Genomic DNA, 14,161 nt, shown 5'->3' on the forward strand with positions numbered 1-14,161 from the left:
TTAATTTTAGTGTGTAAGCAATCCAAAAAAACTGTAATCAATGGAAAGCACAATGTTCAGGGCCATACAATTTGTCCATTGTACAGTATACAGCCTACAATGCACTGTACTACAGTATCCATTCTCAGACTTTCTCCTTCCCACCTTCAACAACCTGTTTGCTCTCTGAACAGGTTTATATTGGTTGTGTCGCATCATTTGAAACAGGTTAAATCAATTTTGAGTGGTTGTGTTCAATCAATGACATATGATCTCTATTTGTATTTGATTGTTGCCACTTGTGTTTACCAGTATGGATGACACGTGCGTTAGAGTGCAGAATGTGTTTTGAGAATGAGAATGTGTTTAGTTTTGCTGAAAAGTCTAAGTCAGATCTGCAAATTGTGTTTTACCATGTGAAATGGTTTAAGGTATTGACAACAGACTGCATATTTAGCTAAATGAGTCCAGGCAACTGAGAACTTTGTTCAGCCAATGGGTTTTAGTGTTTTAGCAATTGAGAAAAACTGTAATTTGTATTGTTTATTTCACTTTTGTTTATTACATACCTCACTTTCTTTGGCAATGTTAACATGGGTTTCCCATGGCAATAAAGCCCTTGAATTGAATTGAGAGAGAGAGAGAGAGAGAGAGAGAGAGAGACACATACAGAGATAGAGAGGGTTCCCCATACCCAGCTAGGGACCAGTAGCAGCAGGTAAACATCCCCTCTGGCACCCAGCCCCAGGTCTCACTTATAGCCCACTGTTAGTATTCAGAGTGAGGTCCTTTGATTAGAAGGAAGGGTAAAATCATCAATAAAAAATCATCAATTATGTAACAGATTAACGACTTCCTCGCCCCCAATTCTGTCAGATCTCTCCACCACCGACCCCCGACCCCCGACCTGACACCTCCGCACACCAGCTTGGCCACCACACACACCAACACCCACTCTTTGGTCTACTTGTGTATCTAGAAAATACAGGAACAACCAAATATGGCCTGGAGTTCATTATTAAAACACTACACTGTTAACCTTTTGTAATATGAAACCATTGGAACATTTGCTTCCATGCCTGTCCTTTGTTGTTCCATGTATTTAGTCCCTCCCCTTTCTAATCACAGTCCCTAGAGACTAAAGTCCTTCATATCTGTTATCTCCCCAATGGTGTGTGTGTGTGTGTGTGTGTTGTTCTCATCTGTTATATTCCCCACAGCCATCGTCCCCAGGCGCTACGATCTTTAAAGTTGATTTAAATTAAAAATGAATGGCTTGTACAGATGCGGTATGCTGTGATTCACAAAACATCCATTGTAGTTGAATCTGATTGCCAGAGTATGCTTTAATTGTGAGGCAAAATAGTTGCTGATTTATTTGGCTACTGCTGTTAAACACTGCATTGAGTTGAGTTCAAGTGTTGGTAAGAGATTGCGTTTTCATTTTTGAAAAACAGAGTGATAAAAATGTTTTCATTTGGTATAATAATACTCATTTGCATATGAAGGAAACACCAAACTATCAAAAATCGTTGTGGTTTTGACATTTCCCAGAAAACAAATGCTTCAACAAATGACTGATACTAAGCTTCACACACTTCAATCAATATTCTTCTTCCTTGTGAGGAAAAGAATCACATCCTTTGGGTCTAATGTCATGCTTGAGGAAAGTTGCAGAATTGACAATTGTTGGCAATGGCTGTCAGAAGCGTTTAAGTAAAGATTTAGCAGCAGAGAAAGCAATTTAAAAAGACGTTTGGAAACACAGACCCACAAACACACTCACACCCATACACACACACACACCGAGAGACTGACTGCCAATCACTTTGGCATCTTTAGCGGATTGAATTGTGATGAAACAATCCCAAATTTCTTCTTCTCTCTCGCTAGGCGGCTGGACAACATGGCCTCCACAAATGGACACGGACACACATACACTTATTTGAGTCATGGACTTATTTTATGGCTGCAGCAATCAACTCGTGAGTCACGACAGACTCATTCACATTACTTTGCTGGGTTCAATTAGGTCAAACCTGCATATAAATCAGAAATTTACTTTCAATTCCCTCACACAGTAAACAAATGTTTTAAAATTGGCCTCAGAGCAACTATGCTGGACATGCATTAACATTCAAATTTAGCATTCATTTGATGTTTTGGTTTTTGAGAGGGGGGAGAGAATTTCAATTTCCTTATGTATTATTTGAGTATAAAAAAGTGCAGGTATGTTCATCTGAATAATATAGTTTATTCATCTTCATACTTATTTTTCTTAGATCCATCCATCACTCATCAGAGAGCATAGGCCACCGATGAATCCTTTCTCCCGCTCTCTCTTTCCCTAATCAACTCTGCACGTAGGCAGCAGCTCAATTTGCTCTCTCCAAGACATCCATCCGCGTAGTCTCGTGGCGCTGTGGCAGCTCCTATCTCTGTATTCTAATGACTTCCTAGATGGATTGGGCTCTCGTCAATGACCATTACAATTAAGCAATCTAGAGGACAGGGCACCATGAGGAGATGAACTATTTTGCAGTGAACGAGGGCAGAGCAAACAGTATTCAAGTCAGCCAAAGAGAGAGATAGTGAGCAATACAGTTCCACGTGGTACTGTCTTTGAAACTCGTATGTTGGTCCCAACCTGTTGAAAAATGAAACCGTTGGGCCTAAATATGAATCATCTCCAACCGATGGATAGTCCTACAGTCCTTACCACAACTATTTGAAAATAAGAAACCCAGCTGAAATCATAAAACCAGCATCCGTTGAACTTCACAAGCCTACCAATCAGATTTGTGTAATGTCGCCTATCAAAGAATAGGACCATGGAACGTTTGGGGACACTGAATGGATCATGGTGTTCTTTTTTCGGATGACAGCTAGGCGCCATTGGCTCCATTTTAACATCCTGATCATCATCATCATCAGTGGTATGACTATGGGGATACACGAGAATATAAGACGTCGAGACCCCACCTACGTTTCTGAAGCTGATTGGACTCGCGCAGATACACAGCTATGATTTAATAAACAGAATAGTGGACACATCACTCTGTCCTCGCGGATCTCGTCGCTGCACTGCTGGAGCTATCCGTATCATCGTTTCGCTCTCACCACCAAACATCCGCACCCGGGCGCGCGCACGGTCTTCTCCAACTGTCTCTAACATAATATTCATATTCGAATATTACCACGTCGGAAAACAGGTAAATATATATATTTTTTTTTGATAGATGTATACCGTATTTGGTTTGTTATAGAGCCTATTTCAAGGTATTCCGAATGTATGTGTCCATCAATTGGATGGCGGGAGTTTTGCAGGGGCATTTGGAGACGCAACGAATCAACTTTGTCTGCAAGCTGAACAACAAAAACATTTCGAACTTTTTCTATAGGCCTATAGCCTACATGATAGCGTAATTGTTGTAGCCTATTCGGAAAACATATCTACAAATCAAATGACTGTCAAGGTTTAGTAATATAGCCTTTCATTTCACAATAAATGGAAAACATTTCGTGCGCATTACGCACAATTTAAAACCAGTTATCACTACATTTTAGAAGAGAAACGAATGTTTAGGCCTGCTGTTGCAGTGTTCTAGTCTATTATTCATTGTGGATTTTCTATGTCAAGTCCGTTTCATACTTGGTGCGCGTTTGTTGGTTTCAGCTGAGCTCTAATGAAGCATTTTGCAGCTTGGAAGTTAGTTATTCTAATGCGTCAAACAAATGTATCTCTAAATGTTGATATTATTGTCAACCCAACATCACAGCTTGTCTAGGCTATAGGTGGTGTTAATAAGAAGATGAAAAACGGATTGTTGCTGGTGGCTCTGTTCCTCGTCATGAAACTCCGCTCAAGCCAGTCCAGCTGCGAGGAGCCTGCTGCTGGGTCGCTCAGATCAACTGCTGACTCAGAGGTAAGGAAGTTTCTCATCCAACCGTATCTATTTAACCCTCATATGGTAACGTAAAAAAATATTTTTATTTTATTTATCTAGGTATATAATGGTTTAAAACATAACTGTGAATTCAAAGCAAATGACTGTAGGGGTCGGATCAAATTAAAGCCTCATCTGCGGAAAGATAACCTTGTTCATGTGTCATCCCGATTATTCTTTTTTGGGGGGACTGATTTCATGTCTACGAATGAGAGAAAACGATGCTTATTAATGGCATATCATCGTTGTCTTTACAGGATACTCCAGGTCTTGAAAACCTCAAGCGGACCATTCTGAAGAGATATAACGACCTAGATTATGACAGCTTTGTTGGGCTGATGGGTAGAAGGGGCGCTGGTAAGCTTCAGCTCTGTCTCTGCATCTTACCATCAATCAATCAAAGTTAAGACCCTCAGCAGACATCAGTTGTCTCGGTGCTTGACTTGGACTGTTATAGGTTCCTGTACTCATTTTGGGTGCAGGTACTGTTTATATTTAAGTGCAGGAGCGCCACTATACATTTGGGCTAATATTCTGTAAGAGGAACAGGAGATCAAGCAATAGATAATTGGAGGTGCAGGTACTCAGCTCCTGTGAGCTCCTGCCCAATTCATGCACTGAGTCATCTTTGATGATGTATAGAGGGGGTTATACTGATACTGTGTCACTGAGACTTCTCTGTTTTGACTAAATTAACAATGTGTCCTAGTCTTTATTTACTCAAACATGTTCAATGTTGAAGCAGGAGTTCACTGCAGGGAAATTACAGTATTCACACCACTAATTTACTTTTTATTGAATAAACATTTTTATTGGGTTTTTACGCATTTTTTACAATTGACTTGCTTTTTCACAGATATTTATGAAGTACCTCCCTCTCCACATAAAAGTAAGGAATAACCATTGATTTACTGTTTGTTTTACATATCAATAGGAATGTTATTAGCTTTTAACAGAACAATCATGACAAATGTAACTTCATATACTGCGGAACACCGGCATTTGATAATGATTTAACCGTGTTTGTCACAGGAGAGATGGATGATGTCTTTGTTGGGCTTATGGGCAGAAGAAACTTGGAACAAGGTGAGTGTGGGTGGGTGGGTGGGCAGGCATGAGAATCTAATCTAATGGTCCTCTGCAGCTCAGTTTGTGTGGCTCAGTTGATAAGAGTGTGGTACTAGCAATAAACACCAAGGTCATGGGCTCATTCATACAGGGATCATATTTTAAAGTTGCTTTGGAAAAAAGCATCTGCTAAGTAGCATACTTTACCTGCAGTCAAATGACCAAAACGCCCTCTAGTGGCCTCATGGGTGGAATGTTATTCATATTTTTCATCATTTCATCATTAGTACACTTTTTTTTTTACGCTGAAAATCCGGTGTTTCTATGTCAAGCGGTTTTGTTATAATTCAGTCTTCTGTGATGTATATGAAGTGTAATATTACGATGCAAACTAATAATGTAATACATTTCAACTCTATATCTGACATGGTACAGGTGTCTTCTTTTCTTAAGCCAATCGCCATGTGTGTGAGGTGTATACTTTTGTTTCAAAGTAGATGTGTTTAAGACTAGCAAAAAAAAACACTCAGTGTGACCCTGATTTAGTCCACTGCATGAAAGGGTTAATTCATCTATACCTCCATAATAATCCAATGTGCAGTGGAGATAATGCTTTTTTCCCCCCCAGCTCAGTGACCCAGTGTGTGTTCTCTCTAACAGGCAACATGCGTCCTTTGAGAAAGGAGGCATACCCTGAGACAAGAAGAGGAGGCTTATTCTTTAATAAGTGCAGACTGAGGTGTGTGCGTGAGGCATTTGCTCTCCCATATAATTTAGTAGACTCCATGCATTTTATGCTACGCAGGTTTCCACGTATGCCTTAAATACAGTACATGTGTCAGCATTAGCTCATCTCTCTATGTAGTACGCTCTTAGATAAAAGGTGGTGTCTCCAACTTGAAAGGGTTCTTTGGGCTGTCCCCATAGGAGAACCATTTGAAGAACTGTTTTGGGTTCCAGGTAGAACCCTTTTGGGTTCAACATAGAACCTTTTCTATAGAAGGTTCTACATGGAACCCAAAAGGGTTCTCCTATGGGGAGAGCAGAAGAACCCTTTTTTTCTCAGAGTGTAGAATACATTGAATAACAATAAGTTATCAAGTGCTTTATATTTTCTCACGTTCTGTGTTGCATTAAACAATACTAGAAACTTTACTGATTATAAATGTCTAACTAAAAATCCACTGTTACTTTTTTGATGCAGGTTTCGGCGTGGGCTGTAGACAAGACATTCATCCAGACCCATCCCTAACATCCAGCCAAGGCAAAACCCCTTTTCAGAAGATTGGAGTTATTATTATACAACACAGAAAAGAAACAACTATTTATTTGACAAAACAAAGTATTTGCGAAAACATCTATGGAATTTAAACTGACCAAAATCAACCTGCTACTGTAACATGTGCCCGATGAGTTGTCATAGCTATAATGTATTACCTGAAAGAAATCAGTAACAGTCCCATCTGATAACAACTATTTCTTTACCATATGTTTGTGATTCAAATTAAAGAAATAATCAAATGTGGCAACAATACTGACAATTCATTGAAAAATATTTGGTTACAACATTTTAAATCCACCATCATAGCAACGAGAATTCAAAGTGCCGGAATATGTAACCAAAAATGAACATTAAGTAGTACTGTACAAAAAAATACTTTAGTACTGTAGTTATAGTAAGTATAATCTACCCCACTTTAAGGCCATTCAACTGCTTAGCAGATAATCTAGAATAAATGGGAAAAACATATGGCCATTACATTTGACATGAAATACACTCACACTTAGCTACACCACAGAGCAATGTAATACCATTTAAAAATGTGCTCTATCAGCTTGACCTGACGCCGAAAACCACAGATTCTGACGAAAACCTCGACAACGTTAAGAAACGACCATTGTTCAGTGCACGCATATAAAGGTCCCTTCATATTTCTCTAAAAGTGCAATACCAATATCGAATTGAATAGTTATGGACAGTCAATTAGGGAATGGAATACAGGAGCACTGTTAGTTGTGGAAATGATGATTTTCCAAATCAACATCTAAGACACAGAAATGCTTGATATCATGCTATAGGAAATGTCCAGGTCAGAATGTTTTTATGCAGCGTGGGCCTCATGAAGTAAATGCTCTGGAAGTTTATACAGATGCATGGTCACTAACGGCATACTATTGGAATTCAAACAGAATATCAGATAAAAGAACAACAGATATTGATAAAAAACAGTTAACACATTCAAGTAAAAAGTTGTACAGTATATGGATGAATAAAATCCCCCACAACCAATTAAACCTGAACTGTGGTGGAACTGGTGCACAACGTTGGAAATATAGAACCTGTTCCTGGCATGACCATTTCACAAGTCCTGTTTCCATCACACACCACAACACACTCCCGTTATCACCTTAAAAAAACACATTCAAACGCTTCAAATCAAACCGTCCCAAATGACACCAATGCATGACCACGTTCACATTCCACTTAAGTGGAAGTTAGGAGTCGGCCCAAAGAGAATCACTGCTGTCTCTCCTGTGTGACTGCAGTCCTGTTATTGTCCATAGGGATTCTACTTTCCCTCGCAGCCCCTTTATATGACACTGCCTCCATTTTGGACTGGTCTCCACCACCAACAACAATAATACCAGCTGGTATTGTCCCTCTACCAGCTGCCCCCACAGTGACCCTTTCCGACTGGGCCAGCCGCTCCACCAGGCCCTGGGGTAGTGGAGGTCTGTAGCGGTATCTGTAGCCGTAGGCACGGAGGTGGTAGGTCCAGTACTCCAGTGTGTACATCAGCTCTGCGTCCACATAGTGGAAGGATACTGCCAGGTCTGAGCAGCACTGGGGACCCTGGAGGAAAATAGCAAACCGAGCACTATAAAACTTGCTCTATGGCCTTCCACTGTATCCTTTGCCAGAATCCCACCCTTAAAACACACACCTGTGACATATGCACACGCACAAACACACAGCAATACAGCTCGGGAACACACACGCTTACTCCTCTGTGGCATACATCAGATCGCTTAAACAGCTGTTTAAAATGGATTATTGGAGTGTTCACTGTCTATTTCACATTCCTGCAAGTATATTTGACTGGGGGAAAACCTAATAACACATTTCTGACAGTCATTGTTAAGCAGAGGAGACACTGGCTATGTTTCCTCCACAAAGACACCTGAATGGCTTGTTTACCCCCAGGTGTATTGTCATGTGCCTTGGTGGTCCCTGTCTGATAGACTCATAATAAACGTGTCTCATTTGCATTGCAAAGCACAATGAATTAGCACAAATATATGAAAGAAAATGGGAAATGTTCCTACTGTGGACAGTGCATTGTCTCCACTGCAATCATCCACTTTAGCAATCATCCACTTTAATGTAATTTCTTTCTTTCTATGAAGGCTGTAGAAGGACAGACATCTAACGTTGTCATTTTCACAGTGATATATCCTTTACATAACATGTAGCCTATATTCAGGCTGCTCATCGAAAATGAATGTCTATATTCCATATATTGTAACTAGTTTCAGAGAGAGATTGTGTAAGACAGTGATGCCCTGGTCAAAAAATGCCCTACCTACACTTTAATAGACAAAAAAAACCTTGAGCTGCAAATATCCAATTGGTGCACAATAGTGTACAGATGGCCATTAATTGAATTAAAGGATTATAAGAGGAAACAAGTTCGAGCTCTTGGAAAACTGTCTTCCTGACCCAGTTTGACCCTCAATTCAATGGTAATCCATTATCTGGGTTCATCTTAAACAGTCTTACATGAATAAGATAGGTACTACAGAGAGACAGAGAGAGACTGGAAAGGAAGAAAAGAGAGAGAGAGAGAGAGAGAGAGAGAGAGAGAGAGAGAGAGAGAGACTAAGAGCAAGGTGAGCTCTGGCTTGTATCTTAAAAATCAGTGGAACTGAAAGCCAACAAAAGTAACGACAACAAGAGAAGGAGAAAGAGAGAGAGAGCTCAGTAGTGACTGACCTCCACGATGGGGTAGTAGCAGTAGTTCCAGTACCAGAAGCTCTTGGAGAACTTCCCAGTCAGGTGGTGTTCCGGCACGAATGGATGAAACGTCTCCCGTTGCCATGTATCCCTGGAGTCCATGGCCAGAACCCCCATCTTCTCCAGACACTGTCCCAGAGCCAAGTCCTCCACAGAGGTGGTATGGGTACACACCTTGGTCTTGAACCCCTCCACGAACCTCCTGAGGGCCTCCTTACTCAACACATACCCCGCTCCGCCACTCATGTACCCCTGCTTGGCGTAGGGCTTGAAGCGCTTGCCGAAGTAGAGGGGCTCCTCGGGCGTGTGATTGGACAGGACCCAGCGGAGGTTGTCCACCACTACGAAGGTGTCGTCATCCGCCTTGAGGAACCAGTCGGCTTCGTTCCCATGATGCTCCAGGGCATAGTGGAAGGCCCGGATGGTCTTCCAGTAGAGCTGGTCGCGGCCCTCCCCTGTCCCCAGCCCTACGGTGGGGAAGTCTGGCAAAGAAGAAGAATGCTTTATTGTCCATTTTCCTACTGTTTTTTGCTTTCTAATGCAACCTCCCCCAGAGTCAGTCAGGCACAAAGCACAGAGTCAGCCATTTTGCATCACAGCAGTTAGGGTCACGGGCCTTACTCAAGGGAAACAAGGCACGAGATAGCATCTATATAGGATCCTTTTGACCAGATGTTTCCCGTTGGTCATGGGATTCAAACCGGCCCGCCTCAATACCCTTCTAGGCTACCTGGCTGGGTACCCACCTGGGTCGTCGACAGAGCTCATGAAGACCACCACGTTGCAGTGGCGGCTCCAGGTGGCCTTGACATGGCGGGCCTTGGTCTGCAGGTTACTGGGGCCTGTCATCACCCAGCACAGGATGCGCACCTTCTGGTACAACTCATCTGCCACGCGACTGTCCTCACCTGAAAATCATAGCCACACTACTTTTAAGCTGAAATCCTTAAAGCGGCAATCAGCAGTAGAAACCATAACAAAGCATTGTCCCCCACCCCTGTTTCAGTAAAAAAAAAAACTAAGGGTAAAGCTTAGCTAATTCATTAGACAGAGCTATGGATGCCGAGGAAGATCCATGATATAAAAATGATAGTTTTAACCATGTTTTGAGGCAATATATAACGTTTTTTTTACATTTACTTTGTTTACAAACATTGGTGTAAAACAAGCTTATGTTTCGTGTTCTGATGGGTTACGACAGTTGAACTAAGCTCATAAGGCATTTACAAGATATATTCTACGAGAATCAATGGGTACACGTCATATCATTTCTAAGTCCAACAATGAATGTAGCAACTGCTGCTTGCCCATCTAATTGGTAGAACCTCCATGATATTACAACAAACACAGTTTTTTCCCCCCAACTGACATCACGGGCAATAGAAGAGCAGAATATGTACTGCAATTCGTTTTTACCAAGCTGCCAGAGGCTCCACAAGTTGGTTTCACCAACAAAACAATAACAAAGGCACCGGGGACGAACAGTGCTGCAGTGTCCCCTTATACAGGAATAGAGTAACACTGTATATTAGTCATATTTACATGGCTAGATGTATGTTTTGGAAAGAGTCTTTTTTTTTTCATAATTTAGTGTCTTAATTAATAATTTTGGCAGCCAAGAGGTTCATTTTCGATACTAAAGTACAAAACGTTCACTTCTTTCAAACTACCACACAGATTTACGAGATCTTCAGAGGCACTTTTCCTTTCACTGGGTTGGGCCCTGGCCTTATTGGGCCTGTGTACCTGTGTGGTGCGGGACGTTGAGATTGATGAGGGCTGCTCTCTCCACACTGGCCTGCCTCTCCTCTGCCACCGCTGCTACTGAGCTGCCCTGGACCCCTCCCAGCACAGGGAGCTCCATGCTCCTTTCAAACCATAGCTGTATGTTCACATTATAAATATGGTGTGGTACAAGTACAAACAAGTTTACTGACTGATAACACCAAGCATCAAACATCAACACAGTCAACAGTAACGACAGATGTACTACGTAGGTGCACTAATGCAGGGAGAGAGTACCGTAATTACAGGTGTATACGGCTATCTGAATAATAATTACAGAGGTATATTATCGTAATATTATATGGCTACCTGAATAGTTGATATAGGTGTTTAAGGCCACTAGATTATAGATGTGTAACACACCTGGCGCAGGAAGAGGTACAGGCTGAGAGTCCCCACTACGAAACCCAAGTAGAAGCAGAACCTGGAGGCACTCAGACCTTTCATGGTGGTATCCTCCTCCTCCCTCCTCTCCTCCTCCTCCTCCTCCTCCTCCTCCTCCTCCTTCTCCTCTCTGGTACTTCCTGGTCCACTCCAATTACAGCATCTCTGATTGGAACACAATGGCATTGAAAAGGCAGAAACATATGTCGACCATTTACTTCACCTATTGTTTTCGTCAGGCACAAAATATTCAGAATATAGCTGATACTAATCTCTACTTATCTTGCATGGAACATGATAGTTCTGTCCAACTGTCTGTATTATATACACACTGAAGGCCAAGTCAGGGGCCTTGTTCTATTTCGTTTTATTTTCCCAGGTAAGTTGACTGAGAACACATTCTCATTTACAGCAACGGCCAGGGGAATAGTTACAGGGGAGAGGAGGAGGGATGAATTAATGAGACAATTGAAAGGTGGCCATGATGGTATGAGGGCCAGATTGGGAATTTAACCAGGACACCGGGGTTAACACCCCTACTCTTACAATAAGTGCCATGGGATCTTTAGTGACCACAGAGAATCAGGACACCCATTTAATGTTCCATCTGAAAGGCAACTGTCACAGGGTGATGTCCCCAATCACTGGCATGGGGCTTCTTTTAATCTACGAATCAATATTTTCGGGGAACTCAGAGTTTCAACTTATTTTTGAGAGTTAGAATAGTAGAATGCACAAGGTGCAATTTCAATATTTGGTTGTGCACCAGCTAACCTTTTGAGATGGGTAAATGAGTCTAATGGAAGGCTATCTAAATTTGTAGTAATCATGGTTGAATTACCGACTGGGGGGCACCCATTCCTTTTATTAGTGACGCTTCATATTAAAAACGGCAAACATTTCTCTTCACCCTATGACAAAATGTGTAGAATTGCAGAAAATTAGCTGTAAAACTAAAAATTATTTTCTCCGCCCCATGGAGTGGAATGGAGTGAAATTGCATGATATGAGTTATAAAATAGCAAAATCAACTCTCTACCCCATTGCAAAATATGTAGATTTGCAGCCAAATGCTTTAAAAACTGAAAAGTTTTCTATACGCCACATGGCAAAATGTGTAGAAAATGTTTTGCTCGCAAGGTGTGGGAAACAAAATGTAGTTTAGGGCCCCCAAAATGGTAGAGCCAGCTCGGACTACATGTGTGGGTATGGATGTGTGTATGCAGACCCTTGAGCCAATGCAGCCTCCCATGATGAGTTCAGATTTTTTTTGTGGCACCCACCCCCCCATCTAAATTGCCAATCTCTGTCCTAGTGAGATAAGTCTATCCTCTTGTTGTATAAATAACTTTTAGATGAGATTGAAACTACTACAATGGAACAGCAAACAGGAGTGGCTAATGTCTCTGAAATGTCTTTCTGAATGTCACTTATGACATTCTGCTGTAGCTCAACGGACGACATTCTAGCAAATTGGCCACTCCCGTTTGCCGTTTCACTCTAGTAGCATTGAGGTTATATTGAGGTGAGAGAACGCTAATCGTGGACGAGGAAGTTAATAATGTACACTAAGTAGGCCACGCATATCCCCTTAACAGACAGACTCTGCTGCCTGCCTGCCTGCCTTAAAAGGACTGAAAAACACGTACAACACAGTGACATCACAATAATAACACAGAAGCTACATCGTATACAGTTTAGAGCTATCGTCATTCAACCACTATCTTCTATCTATTATTGGTGGTGTGTGGGAGTTATAAGCAGAGTTTAGATTCATTGCAGGATTCCTAATTCTTCTGAATTGATATTCTTCAGAAATGAAACACAATTATATTCACAACATTGTCATATGCCATTTTTTACAACAGTAGCCGGTCTTGAATGGAGATTCACCGAGTCAACGTTACAGAGACCCGTCAAGACAACATCACCGTGACGCTAATTACCGCTATGATTTTATCACCCTCAAAATCATTTGGATAAAGCAATAGCTTTCCATCAGACAAAGACATTGCATCTGTTTATCACCAGTTATTGTGTCCCGAAATATCATCATTACCTGCGTTTGTTGATCAGAGTCGCTTGTAACCAACGTGAGAAGGAAAACCTCTACGTCGAGTGCATCCTAGACTACAATGAATTCCAAAAGCCTATTGTTTTTCATACATTTCGAGACTAACCGACGGCATAGAATATCACACCATCAACAGAAAGAGTGGGTCAGACCTATATTTAAGTTTGTAAAGCCCCCCCGTGTATTTAATCGCTCGGGAAATAAAAGACAACATGAGGAGGAACCCTACTGTAAAATCCACATTCTTCAGCATCACCGGGTAATCTCTGAGACCGCAGCATTTGATTTGTTGAAATTGTACTGCTTGTGGCCGGCCTCCTTGCGGTTGAGAGGATCAGCCTGTGCGAGACGCTACACAGAATTAAAAGGATGTTTGAAGCCTGGGTAAAGATCAGTTGAAAAAAAAAGTGTAGGTTATTTCGCAATTCCAGATCATTTGTAGGTCAGTGAATCTGCGCATCACCTTGTTCAAACCAATACTCAGAACATGGGGCTTCTTTTTTTCTACGGATACATAATCCATTGGATCACTTCTCAATGTTCACTTATTTTGGAGCTAGTCTGTATATATATATGCAGCAATTAAACCACGAAATTATACCATTTATAAATGGTATAATTATGTGATATGATTGCGTTTGTCAACGCTGCTCCCTCCATCACCCCAAGATGAATTGTTTGACCACTGTAGTCTTGCTTAACTACACACTTCACTGCTTTGATTGATGCAGCTAAACCACAACTGTCTATCCTAAAATGAACATGCACCTGCAAAAGAAAATTCAAGGAACAAAAGTATAAATGCAACATGTAAAGTGTTGGTCCCAGAAATGATCATTACAGACAAAAATGTTGTGCACAAATTTGTTTACATTCCGGTTAGTGATCATTTCTCATTTGCCAAGGTAA

General features: G+C 41.3%; 2 protein-coding genes across 3 annotated transcripts; one reads left to right on the forward strand and one right to left on the reverse strand.

Annotated features, from left to right (window-relative positions):
• Positions 1 to 2,914: 2,914 nt before the first annotated feature.
• LOC112235946 (tachykinin precursor 3) lies at positions 2,915 to 6,526 on the forward strand. 2 transcript variants are annotated; one of them, XM_024404499.2, is made up of 7 exons: positions 2,926 to 3,191; positions 3,759 to 3,905; positions 4,184 to 4,283; positions 4,783 to 4,815; positions 4,959 to 5,012; positions 5,655 to 5,733; positions 6,199 to 6,526. In XM_024404499.2, exons 2-7 carry the CDS (start codon positions 3,792 to 3,794, stop codon positions 6,215 to 6,217), a joined length of 399 nt encoding a protein of 132 aa, XP_024260267.1. In that variant the 5' UTR covers positions 2,926 to 3,191; positions 3,759 to 3,791; the 3' UTR covers positions 6,218 to 6,526. The 2 variants fall into 2 exon arrangements, with proteins under 2 accessions (XP_042159591.1, XP_024260267.1); XM_042303657.1 differs by lacking the exon at positions 6,199 to 6,526 and having other exon boundaries at positions 2,915 to 3,191; positions 5,655 to 5,890.
• A 96-nt stretch (positions 6,527 to 6,622) lies between these two features.
• On the reverse strand, positions 6,623 to 13,618 carry LOC112235945 (glycoprotein-N-acetylgalactosamine 3-beta-galactosyltransferase 1-B-like). Its single transcript, XM_024404498.2, has 6 exons — positions 13,238 to 13,618; positions 11,158 to 11,343; positions 10,756 to 10,891; positions 9,756 to 9,917; positions 8,989 to 9,491; positions 6,623 to 7,848 (listed from the first exon to the last, which is right to left on the reverse strand). Exons 2-6 carry the CDS (start codon positions 11,239 to 11,241, stop codon positions 7,513 to 7,515), a joined length of 1,221 nt encoding a protein of 406 aa, XP_024260266.1. The 5' UTR covers positions 11,242 to 11,343; positions 13,238 to 13,618; the 3' UTR covers positions 6,623 to 7,512.
• Between the last annotated feature and the right edge of the window lie 543 nt (positions 13,619 to 14,161).

This window comes from Oncorhynchus tshawytscha, linkage group LG22 (genome assembly GCF_018296145.1).
Source record: "Oncorhynchus tshawytscha isolate Ot180627B linkage group LG22, Otsh_v2.0, whole genome shotgun sequence".
Lineage (NCBI taxonomy): Eukaryota > Metazoa > Chordata > Actinopteri > Salmoniformes > Salmonidae > Oncorhynchus > Oncorhynchus tshawytscha.